The sequence below is a fragment of the Pleurodeles waltl genome, chromosome 4_2, assembly GCF_031143425.1.
Source record: "Pleurodeles waltl isolate 20211129_DDA chromosome 4_2, aPleWal1.hap1.20221129, whole genome shotgun sequence".
Lineage (NCBI taxonomy): Eukaryota > Metazoa > Chordata > Amphibia > Caudata > Salamandridae > Pleurodeles > Pleurodeles waltl.
In genome coordinates, this window is record NC_090443.1 from 689,976,721 (window position 1) to 690,003,824 (window position 27,104).

At 49.7% G+C, this 27,104-nt stretch overlaps 1 protein-coding gene across 1 annotated transcript in view; it reads left to right on the plus strand.

Moving 5' to 3' along the window:
* Positions 1-27,104, plus strand: part of LOC138293200 (vitellogenin-A2-like) — a 383,104-nt gene that overhangs the window by 58,863 nt on the left and 297,137 nt on the right. The window contains exons 8-9 of the mRNA XM_069232287.1: positions 16,076-16,233; positions 16,317-16,482. Coding sequence (XP_069088388.1) covers positions 16,076-16,233; positions 16,317-16,482 — 324 coding nt within the window. The remainder of the gene's footprint in view (positions 1-16,075; positions 16,234-16,316; positions 16,483-27,104) is intronic.

The window sequence follows — 27,104 nt, forward strand, 5'->3', positions numbered from 1 at the left end:
TGCACTGGGCCCTTCATCTCAAGCACCGCTCCGCTGAGCCCTTCGTCTCAAGCACCGCTGCACTGGGCACCGCCATCTCAAGCACCGCTGCACTGGGCACTGCCGTCTCAAGCACCGCTCCGCTGGGCCCTTCATCTCAAGCACCGCTCCGCTGGGCCCTTCGTCTCAAGCACCGCTGCACTTGGCACCGCCGTCTCAAGCACCGCTCCGCTGGGCCCTTCATCTCAAGCACCGCTCCGCTGGGCCCTTCGTCTCAAGCACCGCTCCGCTGAGCCCTTCGTCTCAAGCACCGCTGCACTGGGCACCGCCATCACAAGCACCGCTGCACTGGGCCCTTCATCTCAAGCACCGCTCCGCTGAGCCCTTCGTCTCAAGCACCGCTGCACTGGGCACCGCCATCTCAAGCACCGCTGCACTGGGCACCGCCGTCTCAAGTACCGCTCCGCTGGGCCCTTCATCTCAAGCACCGCTCTGCTGGGCCCTTCGTCTCAAGCACCGCTGCACTGGGCACCGCCGTCTCAAGCACCGCTCCGCTGGGCCCTTTGTCTCAAGCACCGCTGCACTGGGCACCGCCGTCTCAAGCACCGCTCCGCTGGGCCCTTCATCTCAAGCACCGCTCCGCTGGGCCCTTCGTCCCAAGCACCGCTGCACTGGGCACCGCCGTCTCAAGCACCGCTGCACTGGGCCCTTCATCTCAAGCACCGCTCCACTGAGCCCTTCGTCTCAAGCACCGCTGCACTGGGCACCGCCATCTCAAGCACCGCTGCACTGGGCACCGCCGTCTCAAGCACCGCTCCGCTGGGCCCTTCATCTCAAGCACCGCTCCGCTGGGCCCTTCGTCTCAAGCACCGCTGCACTGGGCACCGCCGTCTCAAGCACTGCTCCGCTGGGCCCTTCATCTCAAGCACCGCTCCGCTGGGCCCTTCGTCTCAAGCACCGCTGCACTGGGCACCGCCGTCTCAAGCACCGCTGCACTGGGCCCTTCATCTCAAGCACCGCTCCGCTGGGCCCTTCGTCTCAAGCACCGCTGCACTGGGCACCGCCATCTCAAGCACCGCTGCACTGGGCACCGCCGTCTCAAGCACCGCTCCGCTGGGCCCTTCATCTCAAGCACCGCTCCGCTGGGCCCTTCGTCTCAAGCACCGCTGCACTGGGCACCGCCGTCTCAAGCACTGCTCCGCTGGGCCCTTCATCTCAAGCACCGCTCCGCTGGGCCCTTCGTCTCAAGCACCGCTGCACTGGGCACCGCCGTCTCAAGCACCGCTGCACTGGGCCCTTCATCTCAAGCACCGCTCCGCTGGGCCCTTCGTCTCAAGCACCGCTGCACTGGGCACCGCCATCTCAAGCACCGCTGCACTGGGCACCGCCGTCTCAAGCACCGCTGCACTGGGCACCGCCATCTCAAGCACTGCTCCGCTGGGCACCGCTGTCTAAAGCAACGCTGAACTGGGCCCTTCATCTCATGAACCGCTGGCCCATTGGCGGAAGGGGCAGGCCCGCATCTGTGTCAGGCAGGGCTGCACGAAGCACTCTGGGCACTAGTCCCCCTCCAGAACCTGTGGAGTCTGTCATCCACTTGTGAGACTGTGGCTTTGCACTCCCCAGGATGGCACAGTGGGCAACCCACCCACTGTAGAGACTTGAGAGACTGTGTCTTTGCACTCCCCAGGATGGCACAGTGGCCATGGAGGCCCCTGGTGGATCTGGCGTCGTGGACTCATATGGCTGAGGTGCCCCCCCTTCCCTTCCCCCTGAGGTGCCTGTAGTTTTGCTATCTGATGCCCCTGCAGTGTTCTCTCCATTGGACTCAGGTATCCTGTGTGGGCTTTGCCCATGTGTTTTGGCCCAGTGGCCCACGAACAATGGCTGATACACATATCGGACAGGACATTTTATATATATATAGTTATAGATGTTTGATATATTTGATACTCAGCCTTACAATATAATCCAAATTTCAAAATCATTTCCTTTTGTATTTGCATTCTTCCGGGGGGTTTGGGGGTGTAACTCTGAGTTGTTGCTATGCATTGATGTGTGTGTTGTAGGGGGTAAGGGTGGGGGTGGGTGTGTTGCGTATGTGTGCCCGTAATGTTTTCTCCTCCCCCCTCCCCTGTGTCGTAGGTGCAGTACTCACCGTTGTCTTCCGCGCCGGCGTTCGTGCTCCTGGTAGAGGAGCAGGAATACAATAGCTGGGAGGATGTGTAGTTCGGGTTACATGCTGTCCAGATTCCTCGCGGGGTGTATGGAGGTGAGCGTTTTCCGTTTGAAATGGCTGTTTCCGCCGTGTTTTTATCGGCGGGGCTACCACCCCGGAAAAGGTGGCGGATTGGTGGGTTGTGATAGGGTGGGCGGTACACTGTCTCCCGCCTGTCTGTTGGCGGTGACCGCCGCGCTGTTTGTTTGTCCCGCCATGGCGGTCGGAGTGTTAAAGTGGCGGTCTCTGTTGGCGGTTTCCGCCAGGGTCAGAATTCCATTTTTTTTTTCCGCCAGCCTGTTGGCGGGTTAGCCTCTGCTTTAACACCGACCGCCAGGGTTGGAATGACCCCCCTAGTCTGGCAACCCCAGCCTTTCCAGTCATAACAGTCCAAACCCTAAAGGATAATACACTCTTTCAGTGCATTTGTCAGTCTGCCTGTTTCAGATGCCTGTTTCCTGTCACTGAAACTCCACATGCATCATCTCTAGGTCAAATGTGACCTCACTAGTGATAGTCTCAATCCTTTTCCATTAGACGAGGCTAGCCTTGGCACTCTGGTTTCTCCAAAGCAATTTCCACTCATCTCCTGCCATTTACTCTTTTCTTGGGCCTTTTAGACCTATCCCTTTTTGCAGGGTCACCCCCCATATTTTTGTCTTCTGTTCCTGAACCCGTTTTTATTGTCATTAGGACTCTGTGGACTTTTTCCTTGCTAACCAGTGGTAAAATGTTTGTGCTGTCTCCCTGAAACATAGTGCAATTGGCATATACCTGATTGGTACAATTAAATGCACTTGTAAGTCACAAATAAATAGCACTACATGTACCCAGGGCCTGTAAATTAAATGCTACTAGTGGGCCTACAGTACTCATTGTGCCGCCCACTAAAGTAGCCTTGTAAAACAGGTCACTGCTCTGCAGTTTTAAACCCCCATTTTGTCTTTGCAAAATAAACCTTTTGCCAGGTCTCTAATCTTCTTTTTTAATACTTATAAGTCACCCCGATGTTAGGCCCTAAAGGCTCCTAAGTCAGGGTGCACTACGTTTAAAACATAGGCGATGTGCACTTTAGTTTTACATGTCTTAACAGTGAAAAACTCCTAAAGTCATTTTTCACTGTTGTCAAGCCTATCACTCCCATTTGCTAACACAGGGTTACATTCTTACAACATATTTAATAGGTGCTATCTTCGATTAGGAGCAGAAAAAGTTATGCTGATTACAATCAAATTATTTGTAATTTAAAATCCTCTTTAATGCGACTTTTAGAAAGTTGGAATTTTCTTGTTCCAAGCATTTGTGCCTTCTGCAAGCGTCCTGGGTCATATGACTGTGAATTGCTCTGTCGTTGGGATTGTATATTGCTTCTGAACAGTAACACAAAAGGGGTTAAGGTGTGGACAGGTTGGGCAGCCCTAGCAAAATGACTGGAAAGCTGCTGTACCCAGCCCCACTTACACTTCAAAGGATTTTGCCTCCTGCACCCACAGAGGGTCATGACACCAGGCCTGCCCTGCCTTTTTCTACCTCCAGACATGTTGGAGCCTTGACAGAGGAAGGGAAAAATGTTCCATAACCAGGTGTGTGGTAGTACAAGATGTACCCCCCACACAAAAACAGGCACCAGGTATAAATATTGGACCTCCAGAGCCACTGTTCAGAGCACTCCTGGAGCTGTGGAATTTACAGAACGACCACCTTCCAGCCAGAGCACTGCCCTGATGCTTGAAGGGCTGCCTTGTTGTCATAGAAGCAACACTGAATCTGCTTGTCTTTATCCCATGCTAACCAGAGGGACTCCTAGGGTCAGTTGACTGACCTCCTGTATCAGCTACAGGCACACCACAAGCTTCAGAGGCCTCCCTGCAACTGACCTGCTTCAACTGGACCCATAAATGGATCTGCTTGGGCTCTGCTGACAACTGCTGAAGTGGTTCCCTGATCACCCAGAGCTGCTTCTTCAAGTCCTGGAGCCTTGGCTGGATTGAGAGTGTACTCCTCCCAAGAAACAAGGTGAAAATCCTGAATGTTGTGCTACTTGTCGAATGAAGAAAACAGTTTTTCTTTTTAGTACTGTTGGTGTGCTGCATAAATACCTGTTTTTTGTGTCAAGCTACCAGCTGCCTTTCTACCACAGCAAGATACACTTTCCTTTCTTCTCTGATAGTCTCCGATCTGAACCCCTCAGCTGAAACCCTTTTTCTGCTGTCTTTTCCTCCACGGTAAGCTTACTGGCTTCCACTTCACTGAGGGGCTAGCTGTGATATGAGCTTCTGCTGTTCTGGATTGTGCATCAGATGAAGGAACCTTCCTCCACTCACCCTCTTGCTGCTGTTTCCTCTTCACACACTTGATCTAGGCTTGCCTTGAATCCTTTCAGCCCCTGTCTGATTTGAGAAACTCATGCTTTATAAACCTGCATGACTCTGCCAAACATTGCTGACGTGTCAAACTCCAATGCCCAGAAAGAAAATGAATCACAACTTATCTGAATCAAAACTGAGATGATCCAGTCAAAAATTAATCGTTGTCAAATGACTATCCAGAGTGGTTTAGCACTGGCTCTGGGGCAGGAGTTTCAGTTTTTCAACTATTGAATTTGTAAAGTAGCTGCTGGGAACAGAAGGACTTTTCCCATAATGCTGACCCACAATGTGGGAGTTGGGACAGAAAAGTCCTCCACATGGTGATGGACGCGTGCCCCTGCCCTGATTGCCCCATCTGTACTGGTCTGATTTCCTAATGCCGATTATGGTTGTCACCATGACATAGACCTACCTCACAGACTGTGGACCCATAAATGGATCTGCTTGGGCTCTACTGACAACTGCTGGAGTGGGTCCCTGATCACCCAGAGCTGCTTCTTCAAGTCCTGGAGCCTTGGCTGGATTTAGAGTGTACTCCTCCCAAGAAACAAGGTGAAAATCCTGAATGTTGTGCTACTTGTCGAATGAAGAAAACAGTTTTTCTTTTTAGTACTGTTGGTGTGCTGCATAAATACCTGTTTTTTGTGTCAAGCTACCAGCTACCTTTCTGCCACAGCAAGACGCACTTTCCTTTCTTCTCTGATAGTCTCCGATCTGATCCCCTCAGCTGAAACCCTTTTTCTGCTGTCTTTTCCTCCACGGTAAGCTTACTGGCTTCCACTTCACTGAGGGGCTAGCTGTGATATGAGCTTCTGCTATTCTGGATTGTGCATCAGATGAGGGAACCTTCCTCCACTCACCCTCTTGCTGCTGTTTCCTCTTCACACAGTTGATCTAGGCTTGCCTTGAATCCTTTCAGCCCCTGTCTGATTTGAGAAACTCATGCTTTATAAACCTGCATGACTCTGCCAAACATTGTTGACGTGTCAAACTCCAATGCCCAGAAAGAAAATGAATCACAACTTATCTGAATCAAAACTGAGATGATCCAGTCAAAAATGAAACGTTGTCAAATGACTATCCAGAGTGGTTTAGCACTGGCTCTGGGGCAGGAGTTTCAGTTTTTCAACTATTGAATTTGTAAAGTAGCTGCTGGGAACAGAAGGACTTTTCCCATAATGCTGACCCACAATGTGGGAGTTGGGACAGAAAAGTCCTCCACATGGTGATGGACGCGTGCCCCTGCCCTGATTGCCCCATCTGTACTGGTCTGATTTCCTAATGCTGATTGTGGTTGTCACCATGACATAGACCTACCTCACAGACTGTGGTCTTGTTGGACCAGGAGGTGTGCCCAAAGCTCTACCCTCATAGTGGTGAAAGACTACTGCTGTTACCAGGAGTTTAGCAGCTTGATTGCAGTGGTGGCAGCATACCGCCTAGTGATTGGTAGGAGTTAACAGGCTCTTGTTACTTGTGTTACTGGAGTGAGGCCCACAGGCTCGCTTATTTAAAGTTCCATTGCTGTGTGTTTAACTCACCCTTGGCACTACATCGGTTTGGTGTGGAGTGCTGTGCAAAGCATGGGTGGTTTACTTGAGCTGGATGTATGTGCAGTGCTGTGCAGTGTGTGTATCTGTATCTTTTATGCATGTGCTGGGTGTATGTGTATCTGTGAGGGGTACACTATATGAAGGATGCAGTGCTGTGCATTGCATGCATGTAAAATGCATGTGCTGAGTGCGTGTGTGCCTGCAAGTGATACAATACATGAAGGGTGTAGTGCTGTGCAGTATGAGTATATTGACTACATGTGCTTGGGTGTATGTGTGCCTGTGAGTGGTACAATATGTGAAGGATAAGAGGCTGTACAGCGAGTGTAGGTTGAATACCTATGTTGAGTGTTGACTGTTTGTGTGCCTTTAAAGAGTGCAATACGTTCAGGACTTGACTTTGGTTTCCATTTTGGGAGACCCAGGGCTGCATGGTCAAACATGAGGAGAGGAGGTCAAAGAATTCCCCAGGCAGATTTATGTATTGTTGCATTCCTGTAAGATTGGTAGGACGCACTGAAGAAGGGAAAGCCAGGCTCCCCAGTACACTTCAAATGGTGCTCTTTCTTTCAGATAGAGGTCACAAGGAAGGGGTCTTTGCACATTTCAGGATGGAGATAGGGCTGAAAAGAGAATTATAAGGAGTAGGACTGGGCTAACCTTTTGATACACATTTCACTGTGGGTGACATCCAGATGTGAACTCTAGTCGCTACCAATGCCTGTGTTAAGGGGCTATCACCTTTGGGGACACTCCTGCTGTGACAGACTGCTTTATGGAGGAAGAGACTGCAGAGTCATGAGCACTTCAAAAGGAAAGAAACCCACAGCATAAACCTCAAAGATTCAGACTCTAAATCACATTTGGTGTCTGGAAATGGACTAAATCATCAACAAATTGTCAACTGTCAAGCAGCGAGACGGGTTGTGCGAGGAGGAGAAGCTCTGCAAGGCTTCAGCCTATGAGCAAGACTTGTGAGCCAAGGCATGCTAGTCTCCCGCTGGGTAAGGGAACATCACTGAGGGTATCCAAGACCACCTGCCCTGGAACCTGAAGCCTGCCTGCTCACCTATACCAGTGTTGCCCTCTGAGGAAGAGAAGAGCATTGAAGGGAGTGAGGCCCAGTGGGGAATCCTGCCAATTTTACTCCCTTTGCGAGGTATAATGAGACGGCTGCTGAACTGATCAGGTCATTGCCCATGTGCAGGAAAAAGTCAGTGACCCACGTATGCCAGAGAAGGGCAACTGTAAAATGCACTGTGGACATTGCTGTGCTGAACGAGTCATCGCCTATGTACACCGAATAGTTGGCGATACTGCATACTAAAAGGGGCAACAGAAAAATGAACTGTGAAAATTGATGTTCCGATCGTGCCGGAGTCCATTTGCAGTGAGGGATCGACCACCCCGTATGCCAGTAGTAGGGCGCTGTGAATGAATCTGCTGTACTCATCTGGTTGCAGCTCATGTGCAGTAGAGAATTAGTGACCATGTATGCCAGAGGGGGTCACCAGGACCAACACGAAGTGTGACCTGATCCTCGCCTGAGGAATGAGTGGGAACCCCTATGCACCTATGTCAGGATGTATGGTTAGCATCAGGACCTTCATACAATTTCCCCTCCACCATGGGACAGGCAAAATAACTGCCCTGTCCAGAGGAGCCACAAAGAATCTACGGTCGCTGCAGTTTCACAACTGCATTTAAGAAACTTGAGGACCGGTGAGCCCAGCCTGCCTGGGCCTCATGCAGTGAACTCACCTGAAGGAGCTGCTGCCATTCCAACACCCGTGGAAGGGACACACTTAGGAACTGAGGAACTCAAGTTGCTCCGACCCTGCAGACACGGGTAAGGCAGATTTTGGGCCAGTCGGCCCTGGGTGAACTTGCTTGGTAGATAGCAATTTAGCACTGGAACACTTTTAACTTTAAGACAGAGTTGGAGTGGACTTTTGAGACTCAGACTACTAGTGGGGTTTACCTTGAATTTGCTTATATTGAATGGGAATAACCACTATCGCTAGAGCGAGGAGGGAGTTGGGCACAGGGAACTGTCTATGAAACACTAGAGCTCCAACCTCAGAGGGTTATGTAGTTGTTTGGGAATGTTGAATTTACTTTTGTGTTAATAGCTATAAGATAAAATGGTTATGTGATATTAGCCGTGTCGTATAATTCTCTGTAGTATTCCCGGAAAGCTTCCCTAATAGATCAGGTCTTGTAACTGTCAGCCCTGCCTTGTTTTGTACTTGCACGATTATGCCTGAAGTTGCCCTCTGGCGGGTCCGCATGGCAAATATATGCCCTACTTTTTCACTGCATTCATAACACTCACTTCGCTTTGTTGCTATTTTTCCTGCTAACCTCTCAGTTGAATAGTTCCCAAAGGCCATTTTTGCAATTAAAACCTGATGTAGGGTGTCCTCGACCCCAGCATCATTCCTAATAGCCCGGATAAGCTGCTCTTCTGCTGTCTGTAATTTCCCCATAAATATCTGAAGCTGAGTTATCGATTGTTTCTGTCGCTTTATGCTGTACCCCATAGTTTCTCCCCGTATAACTGCCTTTAATGTATCCCAAACTATTATTATTGGGGCTGTCCCAATATTGAGATCTAAAAATTCCTTCAACCACACACTCATGTGCTGTAAATGCAAAGGATCATTCAGCAAAGCACGCTCCAATGTCCAATTCTTCTGAACTCTCTGGCGTTCTCTATCCCTAATCACTAATACTAGTGGGTTATGATCTGCCATAAAACGAGGGTATAACTTAATCTCTAATTCGCCTAAGAATATTGGAGAAACTAAAAAATAATACAATCTAGCAAATTTCCTATGTGGTGCAGAAAAATAAGTATATCCCGGTTTAGGACCTTCCAGAGCTGACCATACGTCTATTAATCTGACCTCCCTTTGCATATTCTTGAGAGCCTGGAAAACTCTAGGCTTCCGCCCTAAATATTTATTCCTTCTAATATCTCTTAGGCTCTGTGCCCCATCCCATGACCCATTAAAGTTCAAGTCACTAGAGATAACATATGGTGCGGGCCAAAGTGTCAGTTCTGCAGATATAAAATCAATTAATGAGGGGTCATCATCCACTGAGCCGTATAATGAACATAACGTAAAACTAACATTGCCAACTAAACACTCCATTATTACCCACCTACCAATTGTATCTACTTTCTGCCGATTAACAATGCAGCTAGTACTAGCTGCCAAAATTGCAACCCCCTTTGTTTTAGTCATCTGTTCAGTACACCCTAATAACAATTTCCTATCTGCCTTTTCTATGTGTGTTTCTTGCAGGCCGTAAATATCTGCTTTTAACATTCTCAAATAATCTGCGGTTTTTTACCTCTTCCGGGGGGTATTTAACCCACATATATTAATGGTTGCTATCCTAATACTTGACATGTGTACAATCTCAATTGATGACATTTGACTGACTTGGCTGGTTTAGCCTTACACCTAACCCGTGACCATCTTACATTGGTACAAACATACATAACTCTACACATCTTTTTGGGTACAAGTTTTTCTCTTTTTCCCCCGTCCCCTACCCCAAACTGAGCTTGTCCCCACCCCCATCCCCCCATCTCTCACAAACCCCCCCTAACACCCCTCTCGCCCTTCCCCCTAGAAACCACCACTCCCTCTCCCTCCCCCACCCCCCCTTGAGGCAGTCAGACCACCATTGGCCTGAATGTTGGTGTCGCCTAGGTGCTACGTGCCACCCACTACCCCACCCCCTGGGTAACCAGCCTCTTACGCTCCCCTCAAGATCACCAAGATTACATAAATTCCTTACATCATACTAAATTACAAACCAAGTAAATACTCTTTAGCCTGAACCTCTGAATTAAATACTCTAGTTTCCCCATTGAACACAGTTTTAAGACGAGCGGGAGGAAGTAAATACGCCTCTCCCCCTTTATCTTGAAAGGGCTTAATCAGCTGCTGCAGCCTCCGCCTTCGCTCCACTGTAACATGACAGTAATCGGGTCGAGTGAAAAAAGTGGCACCGCCACCACTGCGCAGAGCGTCGGGACGGGCTTGTTCATATAAAGACTGTCTTAAGACATAGTTCCCGAAATAGACCAGAATAGCTCTAGGATGTTTAGCCTCCTCTCTACGGCCCTCCCGGCGTACTAGTGGGTACCTATGTACCCTTTGGACTTCAGCTTCCCAGTCGGAAAGCTCTGGAACGCTTCCTGCAATACTCTAATCACATAGGCCCTGATATTGCTGCCTTCTGCTTCTTCTTTGATGCCAAGGAAGTGCACATTATTCCTCCTTTGCCTATTTTCCTGATCCTCTAGCTTCCCCATAATGTCAGTTAATTGTCCTTCATGTGTTGTAGTTTGCGCTCTCAGAGTCTCAATCTCTCCTTCAACTACCAACGTCCTCTCTTCCATTGAACTTAGTTTCCCCTCAATTTCTGTGCAGGATTTGACCACCTTACGCACTGTTCCTTGTAGCTGTTTTGTAGCCAACCGTGCTCTATGGCTTTCTGCTCTTGTCTCAGTTTGTAGGTCCTTTATTGAATTGTATATAGACTGTAACATTTCAGAATCTGTATGTCGATCATCAATTGTATGGGCTGGGCCACATACCGATTCATCAACCATCTTAGTTGCGTTATGGGAGGTATGGGCCTCTACTGTGCTCATAAGATTTGTACCCGAATAGTCCCATTTGAGAGCTTTCCGTGTCTGGGCTGAGGGCTCTGCATTATTTCCACTGGGGACCGGCCCCTTACTTTTCCACCGCCGCTGTCGCACCGTGGACTCTGCGAGGGATAGAAAGCTAGCAGATTCGGAAGAGATACTGTCTCTACTTTCACTTGACCCTAGATCACTGTTAGTGGAGTCTGAATCCTCTGTCAAAGAATAAAATGTGTCCCCTCCATCTTTGGACCATTCTGGCCCCCTCTGCTTTGCTATGATTGTTTCAGACCCTTGACTAAATGCCTGGGCCATCTGAGCTGAATTTCCTGCAGAATCCTTTGATATGCAGGTAGCTTTTTGAGTGACTTGAGGTAGGACACAAATTCCCAGTTCTTGTAATCCGAGTTGAGGATTCCCTTCGAGGGCCGTACATATCTCTACATCCTTTGGCCTTGCGGGCTCCTTTCCCCCCTTGAGCACTGCACTGTCAGCGACTTTCAAGGCCACAGAAGTTTGCTGTCAGTCCGAAGGGAGGTCCTTCTCATGACTTCCACCCTCAGGAAGCTCTTTCACTTCTCTGTCATCCACCTGTTTCATGCCTGCTGTCGGTTGCATCCATACTTGGGGGGGGGGAGAAACGCGCGAGATTGCCCTCTTGTAAGCCTCCCTTCCAAAAGCCCGTAATTATAGGCTGAGTTTCCTTTCCCCCAGGGGGAGACATTAGAGGGGCATTGTTTTTGGGTTCCCTACTTGTTCCCATAGCCTGTTTCCCGCTTATTTTCCCAAGCGTTAGGGTTTGTCGTTTATTACCGGTGGCCATGCCAAGCTTCGAGGCGCGACCCAGCCTTGGCCTGCAGGGCACTCCATGATCTGCACGGAGCGGCGAGGCGCGGTGTCTCTGCAACATCGCTCGCTACGCGCTGAAAGAGCGCGAAGAATCCTGGCCGCCTGGTGCCCTCCGACACGGGCGGTGCAAAACAAAAGGGCAGCATTTTCCCTGGCTGAGGAGCGTCCTCAGCCCGTTCTCGAGTGTCGAGTGAGCCTGCACCAGAGGTGGGCGTGGCATAGCGTGAACGTGACTACGCGAACGCCATCTACCTCGGACTCGGCCTGGACAATAATTTATTGCTGCTGCTGCAGCTATTTTAAGTTGTGAGCCTTTAGTTACCTCTTGCATCTACCTCCCCACTGAGGAAGACTTGGACTGCTTGGACCACGCTATTCCTAAGAGTCTAGTGATGAAGGGGAACTTGGCCTTGTTGCTCAGGATCCATAGCAGTCAGGCATTAGGAGTAAAAGGCCACAGCCGCTACAGCAGGTCCCAGTAACTCCTGCTTGCCCTGTGGCCCACTGAAGAGGCCCTATTCTTGTGTACATTGTAGCTGAGCACTTACATAGTTAAAGGATACAGTACTTAAAATAAAAGATAGGATCTATGAGGAATCGTAGATTTACCTGTGGTAAATGGCTTGTCCGAGATAAAATGCATAGGAATGCATGCTATAGTTAACACCACCAAAACAAAATGACACTGAAGAAATAGATCACACAAAACGCCTAAACCAGTTTTTTTAAAACAAAAAAAAAATGACACCAAGATGTTAAAAAAGATTTTATGGTATTAGGAGTTATGGAGTTTTGAAGAAAATGTGAACAACGTTCATACAAATCAATGAGCAACCTAAAAGTCCTAAAGCACGGAAGACCGGGGCCTACGTATCTTTTCACTTTAATAAAAAATGCAGTGAGGGTCTCTTCAAGAAATCAAAGCTGGTGCTAATGCTTGGGATTTTATCTTCTTCTTAGGCCTAGAAAATTTTGAATAAAACATTTGGCACACAGGAGTGGCAGAAGAGCAACCCACAGAATCCACAGGTAACACTTCAGAGACATTCAAGATACTCAGCCATAATTCATTAAATTGCGGGATGATTCCTTTATCCAAATATGTAGTAAAGGTGTTTTCGATGTAGGGTGATGGTTTACCTCAGTGGGGAGATCCGATGAGATGGAATGAACAGAACTGTAAAGCTCTACATGGAGTATTAAGAGTAAACTTAGGTTTAGGCTTTTTGTCAAAGCTTGCATAGGGGAACTCATTTGGTAATTATTTGAGAATGGTTGTTAAATGATAAGGCGTTTACGACTTATGAAAACAATTTAAGGTAATGTCTATATATTTTGTTTTTTGACTCCTGGCAGCCGTCCTATTTAGTATCAATTTTCATAGGATAGTTGAGCTTGTGTATGGAAAAATTACAGAATATCCTCGTAGCATTGCCTATTATTGAGAATTAAACGGGTGGCGCTACCAGTAGGCTGGCGTAGTAATCTCTAAGCACAAATGCAGAAAGTAATGTTTTGGCTGGACAAATGGAGGTGCAGGGACAAATTTTCCACATATTACTTATCAGAAATCTGCCAGCAGTTGCTGAGTTAGTTATAATGTATTCCGTGCAAATGTTTGGATTACACACGATTTCTGGGCGATGATGATGACACCAGAGTGTCTGGAAGAAAGGGTATGGGGATAGGAAGGACTGCAGGTCCAGAGCTAGCAGGAAAATACATTGTAGCAGCGATAGAAGAGTTCAGCAGTGGCTGTGGTAGTTATGAAGGAGTCCAGAGTCCTGGCTCGCAGTTAGGGTTAAGTATACACCATGATGTCTAGCTAATTATGATGGGCAACATATTCTGAATAGAAAAGTGATCAGAGTTAGCAAGAAAATAAATTAATCCAGTCACTGAAAAATAGGAAGTTAGTGAAAAGTTTCATTTGTGAGATGGCATATTGGCTGGTCCATGACCAGGCCCAAACATGAAGCTCCTCTAAGCGCATTAGCCCTTTGCTGGGAAAGGCGAAGGAGAGGCGCCACGAGCAGAGAAGATATTACTAAGGCACTACACATCACATCGCTGAGGCAGGTGCGCAATCCAACCAAGCTAGCTACCTGGCATAAAGACCTGTGAAATGCAGGCCACTCCTAGATTTTGCAGCCAAGGCTCAACAACTGACCCATCTCTTTTTACACAATATACGGAGACCTCTATGCGTGGATGTATTTTTAGCCAATGTTTCAAACACTGTTTTTCATATTGTGCACAGTTGTGTGCAAGTAGATTAAATGGACATTTATTGCACACTTTAAATATTACATCAAGGGAGTTCATGGAAGGGTTTATTATTAGTGTGCTCATTGGTACCAAATTATAAAGCTGTGTTGCAATACCAAGAATTTCACACCCTGAACCTGCAGGTTAATCAAATCACTGAGCTTTCGTTAAAAACAAGGTGCTTGATCGAAATTCTCATTGAAATTAGCTGTGCGAAATGAATGTTTTCAGACACTGAGAATCAGTGTCTCGTTACAGACATTGTAGAACAGAGCGTAATTCAGAACAGAGTTGCTCTGTGAGAGCTCTTCAGATATGCCACTGTGATATACTTGTGCATAATGCAAGCGTGAATCCTTTGTAAGAGCATTGAGAACGTCTCCTGACTCTGACACCAGGATGCATGCAGATCAGGGCAGAGGAGGTCTGTGAGCCTTGAATGTTCAGTACCCCTGTAAAAATGCAGGCTGCTTGCCAGGTTAGAAGTTTTCGTAAGATCTCTGAAGATCTCAGTACTTGGAGACCAGCGCATGATACAAATTAAAACACGTGTTGTGAGAACTCTGTAAATGTCTCAGCACTTGTGGATACACCTATCTGATGTCCTTTTCCTTTCTGGTACTTGTATGTATTAAATGTAACAAACGTAGAAGTATACGAATTAGAATGCCAAGATGAAAATAGGTGACACCTAGCATAAGTCATTGTGCATTGCCATGCAAGGCACTGTTGTGCATAGGGCAAGGGATGGGCAGAAGATAACGAGTCTTATACGAGGGATGTCAAGTAAAATTTCAGGACCATAGTCAGTCCTGTTTACATTCTGGGTCTGGTAGTTTGGTTTTGCCAAGACACAGGTATCCGAGTTTAAATAAGAATGAGCTGGGGATGGGCAAGGGGAATACTGGGAAGGGGGACCTTAACAATGGCAAAAGGCAGAGTCTTGATGGATGCTTGGCATGAGAGTCTCTGTCGAAGAGGAGGTCGGATAAAGAATGTGAATATTAAATTACTCGTTTTTACGCACGTAAAACAAACAAGCACATCCACAGGCAGAGATCGGCGAATACAGCATGCATACCTAGAAACTGTGACATTTTCATAAAATGTTCTGCTCCTTAGAAACCCACTTAGCTCCTTGCTCTGAATCTTAACCTTTTGTATTCACCCTCTTTATGATAAGCGCATGTACTACATTTTTCCATCTAAGGAACGGTTTGGTCTTCAGTGTACCAGAGATTCTGGGGGTCATTCTGACCCTGGCGGTAATTACCGCCATGGCGGAGGTCGGCGGTAGCACCGCCAACAGGCTGGCGGTGCACCGCTGGGCATTCTGACCGCGGCGGTTCAGCCGCGGCCAGAAACAGAAAGTCGGCGGTGTACCGCCGACTTCCCGCTGCCCTTGAGAATCCTCCATGGCGGCGGAGCGCGCTCCGCCGCCATGGGGATTCTGACACCCCCTACCGCCATCCGGTTCCTGGCGGTTCTCCCACCAGGAACAGGATGGCGGTAGGGGGTGCCGCGGGGCCCCTGGGGGCCCCACGAAGAATTTCAGTGTCTGCTTTGCAGGCACTGAAATTCGCGACGGGTGCAACTGCACCCGTCGCATCTTCCCACTCCGCCGGCTCCATTCTGAGCCGGCGTCCTCGTGGGAAGGGTGTTTCCCGCTGGGCTGGCGGGCGGACTTTCGGCGGTCGCCCGCCGGCCCAGTGGGAAAGGCAGAATGACCGCCGCGGTCTTTTGACCGCGGAGCGGTCTTTCGGCGGGAACCGCTTGGCGGGCGGCGACCGCCGTCCGCCGCGGTCAGAATCACCCCCTCTGTCTCTTGCAATGTCTTCCTATTGGAGAAAAGTCACCCGAATTAATTCATTTGAGTACTATTGCAAGAAATGACTTGAGAGGGAAATTCAGTTGAGACCAATCCACTAACCATTATGTAGAAATAATATTCTTCTTTTTTTAGAAGATATGTGTTTAAACTGAGTATTCGATAATACTGATTCTGCTTCTAAGAAGTATCAAAACCACCTTGCTTCCGTACCTGTTTCTTGCCCAGTGGGATGTTAAAAATAATACACCGTTTCCCATTGTACTATTGCATTCCACTATCTTCATGCCTTAAATTAAATACATGCTGTCACTGGGGCGGTTCGTTCTTGTTTTTTTGCAGATAGCGGAAACCCTGCAACATTTAGTGCAAACTAATCAACAGCGCGTTCACCCGGATGCACCAGCCGCATTTCTAAAGCTTGTCCAGATACTGCGCACTTCAGATTTTACCACTATTCAGTCAATGTGGAGGCAATTTGCAGATAAACTTCAACACAGGTAATTAATTTTAGCAGATTGTAACTTCCTGAAACTCAAACGTGATGTGTGTGTGATTTAATGTGCTTTCGTTTTGATTGTAGGCGGTGGCTGCTGAATGTAATCCCAGTGGCCGGGACCATTGATGCCCTGAGGTTTGTCAAGCAAAATATTCACAACCAAGAATTTAACCACCATGAAGAAATCCAAACAGCAGGCCTTGCATTGCATTTCACCAAAGTTGACTACCCCACCATGCAACTAGCTGCAGTAAGTAATCGGTTCTGAAATAACACAGCTGATTGATGAGCATCACAGAACGATGTGTGTAGAAATTAGTCCTAAACTCTAATGGAGAGTTTGGCCACGTGGCAATGGGTGTAGAACCAGAATACCTGTAAAACACTGGATTGCATACCAACATTGTCTTCTGGTCACTTCTCAAAAGGATCTTGACACAGCAACTTCAGAAACTGCTAGTGCCAGGGTCGTCATTAACACCGCGGCCAGTACAATGAAGACTGATTTGACCAAGTAGGGTTACTTGTGGCTTATGTACTTGGTTCTCCCCTTTTTTGGGAAGAATGTCAAGTGTTACTAGCCAGACCTTCTCATTTCCAGCCTCAACACCCTTCAAGTCTTCAGGATTGTGGTGCCCTTTCAAACTACATGAATGTTTTTCTTCATCTGGTCAATCAATCAGTATTTGTAGAATGGAGCACTTCACCCTGGGGGTATCTGGGCGCTGGGGTGCGATGTCTATGTCAAAAAGCCAGGTCTTGAGTTTCTTTCTGAAGTCCGCAAGTGAAAGTTATTGTTTGAGTGTGGAGGGGAAGGTTGTTCAGGTCTTGATGGTGATGTAGGAGAAGGAATGGCCATCGTTGCAGCTACGATGGATACAAGGTTGTGCTCAAGGGCTAGTGAGGAGGAACTCGGGTGTCTGGTGGGTTAATGAAAGTTAATTTGCTGGTTGAAGTCGAATGGTCCTTGATCGTCTAGGGCCTAGCAGGTGTGCATGAGGATGTTGAACTGGCATCTTTTCTGGATGGGGAGCCAGTGTAGGTTTCCGAAGTGGGGGTTGAGGTGGGTCTGTTTGGGGAGGTCCTAGATGAATCTGGCTGCAGCATTCTGTATGGCCTAGAGTCTTTTGAGGAGTTGGGTGGAGATGCAGACGTAGAGAGGGTTGCCGTAGTGCAGGTGTCTGGTGACTAGGGCCTGTGTGCCGGTCTTCCTGGACTTGACTGGGATCCATCTGAAGATTCTGCAGAGTATGCAGAGGGTGTGGAAGCAGGAGGAGGCAACTGTGTTGATCTGTCCCTTCATGGTCAGTTCGCTGTCAAGGATGATGCAGAGGTTGCTTGCATGGTCGGTCAGCGTGGGTGTGGGTCTGAGTTTGACTGGCCACAAGCTGTTGTCCTAAATGGATATGTTTCTTCCGAAGATCAATACTTCTGTCTTGTTGGACTTGAGTTTGAGGCAATTGTCTCTCATCCAGCTGGCTACATTGGTCATGGCATTGCAGAAGTTTGATCTGGTGGTGGTGGGGTCTTTGGTGAACAACAGGATGCGTTGTGTGCTGTCTACATAGGATATGATGTTGAGACCATGGAATCTGATGATGGGAGATCATGTAGGTGTTGAAAAGTGTGGGATTGAGGGCACACTGCAGATGATGTTCTTGGGTTTGGAGCTGACCGGAGGCAGACGTATGATCTGAGTGCGTCTCATAAGGAAGAAGATAATCAACTTGAGGGTGTTCTCCTGTATGACAATTCTGTTGAGTCTGTTGATTAGGGTGTGGTGGTATACAGTGTTTAATGCAGCTGAGAGGTCGAGGAGGATCAGGGCTGCAGTCTCCTAGCCGTCGAGGAAGGTTCTCATGTAGTCTGTGGCTGCAATCAGAGTGGTTTCTGTGCTATTGTTGGCTCAGAATCCTGACTGGGGACGTCAAGCAGGTTGTTTTGTTCCAGGTATTCTGTGAGCTCTTGGTTAATGACCTTCTCGAGTACTTTGGCAGGCTAAGGGAGCAGAAAGATCGGTCCATTATTTTTGAGTTTGCTGGGATCAGGGGAGGGTTTCTTTAGGAGGGGTCTGATCTCTGCACGTTTCCATCTGTCTGGAAAGGATATCATGGTGATGGAGATGTTGAGGATACTGGTGAATTCTGTGCTGATTTGATTGGTTCTGAGGTTGAAAAAAATGGTGGGGAAACGGGTTGGTGGATGCCCCGAAGTGGATGGACAACATGATGGCCACGGTGGTCTGCGTGGTTACCAGGGTCCGTGTGGTGATTGTACGGCTGGTGAGGGTTTGCTGGCTGAGACTGTTGAGGTTGAGAACTGTGGGCTGGGGGCGATTTTGTTGTAGATGGTGGTGATCTTGCTGTGGAAGTAATCCAAGAGGGTGTTGCAGAGTTCTTCGGAAGGGTGGATTGTCTTCTCTGTGACTGCCAGGTTGGAGTGTTCCTTGACTATCTTGAATAGTTCTTTCGTGTGGTTGGCTGCTGCATCAATGCAGACTGTAATGGCTGCTCTTTTGGCTTCTTTGATTAGAAAGTGGTAGTTTCTGAGGGTTGCTTTGTTAGCGGCTCTGTCAGAGGGATTCCTGGTGGAACACCATCGTTTCTTGAGTCGGTAGCAGCCGCGATTGGTGGTTCTGAGCTGTAGGGTTTACCAACTGGCTTGTGTTCAGGTTTTCTTGGTTCTCGCTAGCTTCATCGGGGTGAATCTGTCAGCTCATTCAGTGATCCAGGTGGAGAAGTGCTGGATGGCCTGTTCTAGGATTTATGAGGCTTTGGGATGGGTGGTGCTGAGGGCCTGACTCTGCTGTCTCTGTTACCTTGCCCCAGTTGCCATGGGAGAAGCTGTGGTGCTTGGTGATGGTATGTTGTGAGTCGGAGATGGTGAAGTGAACGATGGTGTGGTCAGGCCAGGAGTGTTCTGTGACGTGGCTGAATTTGACTCTGTTGCTGTAGGTGAAGATGGGGTTGAGTGTGTGTCCCTCTGTGCATGGGTACGGTGACCATTGGGCCACAGACAAGAGACAATAACGCTGTGGAACAATAAGCCTGCTTCCTCAGTTAAAATCGGTGACTTCTTTGTAGGCAAGTCACCCTCCTTGGGGCCTCCTCAGGAGACCCATCTGAAGAATCCCACTCCATGTCAATCTACAGCTTGCATACCCTTTTACCATCCATACTGCCTTGTCATATTGACCTGTAAGACATTGAACAGTGTATTTAATTATAGTCACCTTTTATTAGTTTAGATAAAGATTAATAAAAGAGGTGCTCCAACAACGGTGCAGTGCAAGGTGGTTGGTGACATTAGTTAAAATGATTGTGTTGGTACTAAATTACAAATGATAATCCATTCACAATGTTGATCAAATATTATAACAATTTTCAAACTGTACAACTCAAAATTTGAGTACATGTTGGGTACTACATCCTTTGGTCAACATTGTAATGTGTCAGCTTTCAACACTTTTCTCTACTTTAATCAGTGTCTTCTTCAGGGCAGAATGACAGTAGGAGCTGTAAGGCTTAAAAATAATACAATATATTACAAAAGTGTATAATGGTAAGCCAAACTCTTACGCCACTGTCATGGAAAAATCATGAGTGACCTTTATATCTGAATTCCAAATATAAAAATAATAAGCTGAACAAGTTATCTAAATTTGAATTTGAGACCATAATGTTTGCCTCCATCATACTATTAGGTGCTTTTAACTCATGATCATGTTAGATGTGACAAGTAGTAGCAGACTTTCCCAACATAAGCACAAGTGTAAAATAATTTTTTGACAAATGTTTTGGTCTCAAATTCAAATTTAGTTCATTTGTACTATTTATTATTTTTAGATTTGGACTGTAGGTATAAATGCCACACATGATTTTTCCATGAGAGTGAGGTAAAAGGTTGACATACCGTTTTGGTTGGCTATATCCTTTTGACAACATACACGTTTGTAATAGATTGTACTATTTTTAATCCTTCAGGTTGGTTCCTGCAATCTGTCCTGATGGCCCTCATTAATGTAGCTAAAAGGGTTGAAACATGGGTGTATTACAATGTACTACGAAAGAGTGTAGTTCGTAGGGATATCATTGACCCCCTAACGTTTTTAGTTAACCTTGCCCCTGTTCAGCTTCCCAAGAATATCTAGATACCTTGTGAGGAATATATCCACCCTGGATCTTTACTATGTAAACTAATCTCTTTCTTCCACCCCAGAACTTCAAATTATGCCTTAGGGTCAGGTACTAGTAGATTTGCTGACCAATGTACTTAGTGGATCCTTAAAATGACTAGTTTCCTGTGCATGTCCTGAAGAAGCACAGGGAGAACTTTTTCGTCATGGTGCCGAATAAATAATTCCAGTAGAGGGCACCGGTGTTTGGCCTCAGCATAGCTCCTGGGATAGTTACAAACATCCTAGCCCAAGTATTGTTGGCAGAAAATGCATTACTACTCATACCTAGAGAGGTGTCTTACTCTAGAGGCACCCATGAAAGGTGCAGAACACCACAATGACCAGAATGGCTTTATTTAGACTAAGGGGGTCATTCTAACCTTGGCGGTCGGTGTTAAAGCGGCTGCTAAACCGCCAACAGTCTGGCGGTAATAAAAATGGAATTCCGACCCTGGCGGAAACCGCCAACAGAGACCGCCACTTCAACACACCGCCCGCCACTGCGGGACAAACAAACAGCGTGGCGGTAACCGCCAACAGACAGGCGAGAGTCAATGTACCGCCCACCCCATCACAACCTACCAATCCGCCACCTTTTCCGGGGCGGTAGCCCAGCCGATAAAAACATGTCGGAAACAGCCATTTCGAACGGAAAACGCTCACCTCCATACACCCCACGAGGAATCTGGATAGCATGGAACCCGAACTCCACATCATCCCAGCGATTGTCTACCTGCTCCTCTACCAGGAGCACGAACGCCGGCGCAGAAGACAACGGTGAGTACTGCACCTACGACACAGGGGAGGCAAAAAATTACGGGGACACACATACGCGACACACCCACCCCCACCCTCACGCACTACAACACACACATCAATGCATAGCAATACATCACAGTTACCCCCCCAAACCCCCTGGAAGAATGCAAAGACAAAAGGAAATGATTCTAAACATTGGAATATATTGTATCACTGGCTTAAAAATATATCACACATCTAAAACCTTTATATACATACATTTTATAGTCCGATCATTGTAGCTTGCATTGTCCGTGGACCACTGGGCCCAAATCACATGGGCAAAACCCACACAGGATACCTGACTCCAACGGAGAGAACACTGCAGGGGCATCAGATAGCAAAACTACAGGCACCTCAGGGGGAAGGGAAGAGGGGGGCACCTCAGCCAGATGAGTCCACGACGCCAGATCCACGATGGGCCTTCATGGCCACTGTTCCATCCTGGGGAGTGCAAAGCCACAGTCTCTCAAGTCTCTGCAGTGGGTGGGTTTGCCCACTGTTCAATCCTGGGGAGTGCAAAGCCACAGTCTCTCAAGTCTCTACAGTGGGTGGTTTGCCCACTGTTCCATCCTGGGGAGTGCAAAGCCACAGTCTCTCAAGTCTCTACAGTGGGTGGTTTGCCCACTGTTACATCCTGGGGAGTGCAAAGCCACAGTCTCACAAGTGGATAACAGTCTCCACTGGTTCTGGAGGGGGACTGGTGCCCAGAGTGCTTCGTGCAGCCCTGCCCGACACAGAGGCGGGCCTGCCCTTTCCGCCAAATGCTTGAGATGAAGGGCCCAGTTCAGCGGTGCTTGAGACGGCGGTGCACAGTGTAGCGGTGCTTGAGACGGTGGTGCCCAGTGTAGCGGTGCTTGAGATGAAGGGCCCTGTTCAGCGGTGCTTGAGATGAAGGGCCCAGTTCAGTGGTGCTTGAGATGGCGGTGCCCTGTTCAGCGGTGCTTGAGACGGCGGTGCACAGTGTAGCGGTGCTTGAGACGGCGGTGCCCAGTGTAGCGGTGCTTGAGACGGTGGTGCACAGTTCAGCGGTGCTTGAGATGAAGGGCCCAGTTCAGCGGTGCTTTAGATGAAGGGCCCTGTTCAGCGGTGCTTGAGACGGCAGTGCCCTGTTCAGCGGTGCTTGAGACGGCAGTGCCCAGTGTAGCGGTGCTTGAGACGGCGGTGCATAGTTCAGCGGTGCTTGAGATGAAGGGCCCTGTTCAGCAGTGCTTGAGATGAAGGACCCTGTTCAGCGGTGCTTGAGATGAAGGGCCCTGTTCAGCGGTGCTTGAGACGGCGGTGCTATGTTCAGCGGTGCTTGAGACGGCGGTGCCCTGTTCAGCGGTGCTTGAGACGGCGGTGCACAGTGTAGCGGTGCTTGAGACGGCAGTGCCCAGTGTAGCGGTGCTTGAGATGAAGGGCCCTGTTCAGCGGTGCTTGAGATGAAGGGCCCAGTTCAGTGGTACTTGAGACGGCGGTGCCCAGTTAAGCGGTGCGTGAGACGGCGGTGCACAGTGTAGCGGTGCTTGAGACGGCGGTGCACAGTGTAGCGGTGCTTGAGACGGCGGTGCCCAGTGTAGCGGTGCTTGAGATGAAGGGCCCTGTTCAGCGGTGCTTGAGATGAAGGGCCCAGTTCAGCGGTGCTTGAGATGAAGGGCCCTGTTCAGCGGTGCTTGAGACGGCGGTGCACAGTGTAGCGGTGCTTGAGACGGCGGTGCCCTGTTCAGTGGTGCATCGGATGAGTGTCCAGCTCAGCGGATCCGGCCATGGCATGGAGGTCATTCGCCACCTGACCTTTGGCTGGCGGTGCCTTCCTGCCCATCTGTCGTGTGGCTGGCGGGGTCCTCCTGGGCTGCAGTACCGGGCCTGTGGGTGTCCTCCTGCCCACCTGGGATGGGGCAGACAGGGCCCTCCTGGCCAGCTGGGCTGCTGGCGGACTTGTCGGGCGTGCTGCCCTTCCCAGCCTTCCCTGTTCGCCTGTGGCCCTTCCCCACCTTTGGCGGTGTGCCAGGTGGCACCACACTTCCTGCCGGAACCATGGTCGGGATTTTGGTCCCTGGTGTCTTCGGCCTCTCGCGCCGGCCACTGACAATCTTCGGATGTTTTACCGGGGGTGGGCTGGCCGTGCCTTGGCTCCTTCCTGAACTGGCTGCCCTTGAGGGTGGGGGAGTCCACAGTCCATGGCACACTGTCATTCCAGGTCCCGCTTTTGTGGTGGCTGAGGTGCTGACTGGAGACCTATGAGATGGACGGGGTGGGGGAGTTGTAGGAAAGAGGTCAAGTTTGGAAAGGAAAACCAATTTAGGAACAGAGGGACGGGTAGGTGTAGTGGGTATGGGAGTGGAGGAAGAGGTTGTGGTTGTAGGAGTCTTCAGTCTGGTGTCTTTGGGTGCAGGTGCTTGGGCTGGATGCTGTCGTGAGGTTGATGGCTGTTGGGTGGGTGGCTGCCTGCGTTTGTGTAGCTTGGAAGAGGGGGTCACAGACACAGTGGGAGAGAACACAGGGGACGTGTAAATGGTAGTGGGGGTGGTGACTGCACGTGTGCGGGGGGTTCTGGTGGGTGTGCTGGTGATGGACGTAGTGGCTGAAGATGTTGTGCATGCAGGTGTGAGTGGAGACGTGACAGGGAGGGAGGAGGGAGACGAGGAGGAGGGGGACACAGTGGAGGCAGTGGGTGTTGGTTTGTCTGCATGTGGATGTTGCTTGTGTGAATGCTTGTGTGATGTGTGGTGCTTATGTCTGGATGAGCTTCCCTTGGGTGTTGAGGTGTGTGCAGGCTGGTCTGATGGTGTGTCTGGGATAGGCAGAGGTACAGGTGATAGGGTATGGGTGGAGGAAGTTGGAGGGGGGAGGCTAGAGACAGGGACAATTGCTGCCATCAGTGCTGAGGCCAGAGTGTTGAACGATCGCTGATGGGCAGCCTGACCCGAATGAATGCCCTCCAGGTATGCATTACTCTGGTGCACCTCCCTTTCTACACCCTGGATGGCATTCAAAAGGGTAGACTGCCCAACAATGAGCGTCCTCAGGAGGTCAATGACCTCCTCACTGAGGGCAGCAGGGGTGACAGGGGCAGGGCCTGAGGTGCCTGGGGCGAAGGAGATGCCCACCTTCCTGGGTGAGCGGGCACGGGGCAAACGCTGAGGGGCTGCTGGGAGGGCGGTGCTGGTGCGCTGGGTGGCGGCTGTACCTGTTGTTGCGGGGGGCACGGATGTTGCTGCCACCACAAGGGAGCTCCCTTCAGAGGATGAGTCCATGTCACTAATGTCTGCACGAGTCCCCGCTGTGGAGCTCCCCTCGCCCTCCGTCCCACTGGTGTACTCGGAATCCGTTGCGTGGCCCTCCAGGGCCATGTGGGATGCAGCTCCCTCGTGCTCCGATGCCACTTCTCCTCCGCCTGATGATGCTAATGCACACATGAACAGGAAGACCACAAAAAAAGGGGGGGGAAATAAAGACATGTTGAGTGCATGCATTGGCGACACAGCTCGGCGGAGAGGACAGACACAGAAGCCCCCTGCACTACGCCGCGCACTTGGGGTCCACTACTCAATCCGTGCGACATGGCCTACAAGCCTATGGACGACAACTGCACACATAGATGACACAGGGCCATGGATAACTGTACTTGGCACCCTACAGAGGTGGGGCGCGGGGGCACAGGGCCATGGATAACTGTACTTGGCACCCTACCGAGGTGGGGGTGGGGGCACAGGGCCATGCCTTACGGAGGGGCCTAGCCTACAGAAGTCGCCCTGGTCTAGGGATACCCACAGCCCTCCTCCCCCACCCAGACACCTCCACTGCGCGCAAAGTCAGCAGAATGAGGTTGTACTCACCCCCTTGTGTCTGCTGTGATGTCCTCACACGCCCATCCAAATCGGGGTAGGCCACCGCCAGGATCCGGGACATCAGGGGGGTCAAAGTACGACTGGCACCCCTCCCACGTTGGGAGGCCATCCCCAGCTGAGCCTCCGCCGTCTTCCTGCTCCAGCGTCAGATGTCCTCCCATCTCTTCTGGCAGTGGGTGCCCCGTCTGTGGTGGACCACCAGGGCCCGGACGTCCTTAGCGATGGCACGCCAAATGGCTATCTTCTGGTGGGCGCTGACCTATGTGAAATGTACAGGGGGAGAAAAAGAGTCATCACCTTCTGCACCCTCAATGTGAGTGGCCCCCCATCCCTACCCTTGCCATGTGGCACATCCTGTCATCCGTCGTCTGATGCATGCCTCATTCGCTCCCCTCCCCACCATCTTTCATCCACCCGACTCAACACAGGCATTGCCCCCAAAGCATGGTCCCAGTGTACTTACCTGTTGGTCTGGAGGACCGTAGAGTAGCGCATACTGGGGGAGGACCCCATCCACGAGTTTCTCCAATTACTGAGCAGTGAAGGCAGGGGCCCTTTCCCCAGTCGTATGAGCCATTGTCTCTTCCAGACCGAGGTCACAGCAGCACTTGCAGTGAAGGTCCGCTCCTGTCGAAGATCAGGTATCGAGTGATTAAGCAGATAGAAAATGGCGGTCACGCCCGCGTCGGTGCGTACCGCGACCGCCGGCGCACATCGTCATTGGCTCCTGAGACCCATAGGGTTCAATGTTAATCAATGCTGCTTTACGCCGCGGTCTTCGACCACCTACTGCCACGGTGTGCCACGCCAGCGCATTGACCTCACATCCCATTGTCACACTTCACAGGTCAGGCAGCCGCCATTTCAAGGGCCCACATGGCTTACTTTTAACTGCGTCACACATACCTAGGCCTTTCAGCAACACTCCTACAAACCATTCAATGCATTGGGAATTGTGTTTTTTGGAAACTGTGGTTACGTACCTGTGGGCTGATTGACTCTGTGCTCGCTGTTGTCCTACATAGGCACCGTCTGCTGGGACATGCGAGGAGATGGAGGAATCTTCCCATGTACAGATCGCTGGTAGAACTGTCGACAATGGAGGAAAGACATGTCATACTGACATACAGGCTTGACCGAGCCAGACCTGATGTCACCCATCCACCAACCCACAGGGATCCCACCTCTAGTGCAGGTGCTGTCAGTACTCCATTTCTTTGCAAGTGGGTCATTTCAAACAACAGTGGCCATATCATCAGGGATGTCCCAGCCTATGTTTTCCAAGGTTTTGTCCAGAGTGTTGTCTGCCCTTCTGAAATACATGCAGAGCTACATTGTTTTCCCTGAGGTGGAGGATTTGCCTACAGTGAAAGGTGATTTCTATGCCCTTGGACATATCCCCAACATCATAGGTGCCATTGATGGGACCCATGTGGCTTTAGTACCCCCCAGCAGGAGTGAACAAGTGTACAGAAACAGAAAGAGTTATCATTCGATGAATGTACAGATGGTGTGTTTGGCAGACCAGTACATCTCCCATGTTAATGCCAAGTTCCCTGGCTCAGTGCATGACGCGTACATCATGCGGAATAGCAGCATCCCTTACGTGATGGGTCAACCCCAGAGGCACCGTGTGTGGCTAATAGGTGACTCTGGTTACCCCAACCTGTCCTGGCTACTGACCCCAGTGAGGAATCCCCGGACAAGGTCAGAGGAACGGTACAATGAGGCCCATGGGAGAACTAGGAGGGTGATCCAGCGGACCTTCGGCCTTCTGAAGGCCAGGTTCCGCTGCCTCCATATGACAGGTGGATCCCTATTGTACTCACCAAAGAAGGTGTGCCAGATCATCGTGGCCTGCTGTATGCTTCACAACCTGGCTTTGCGACGCCAGGTGCCTTTTCTGCAGGAGGATGGTCCAGATGGTGGTGTTGTAGCAGCTTTGGAGCCTGTGGAGAGTGAAGAAGAGGAAGCCGAAGAGGACGACTTAGAAAACAGGAACACAGTAATACAGCAGTATTTTCAATGACACACAGGTAAGAGTCCAACCCGTCATTTTACATA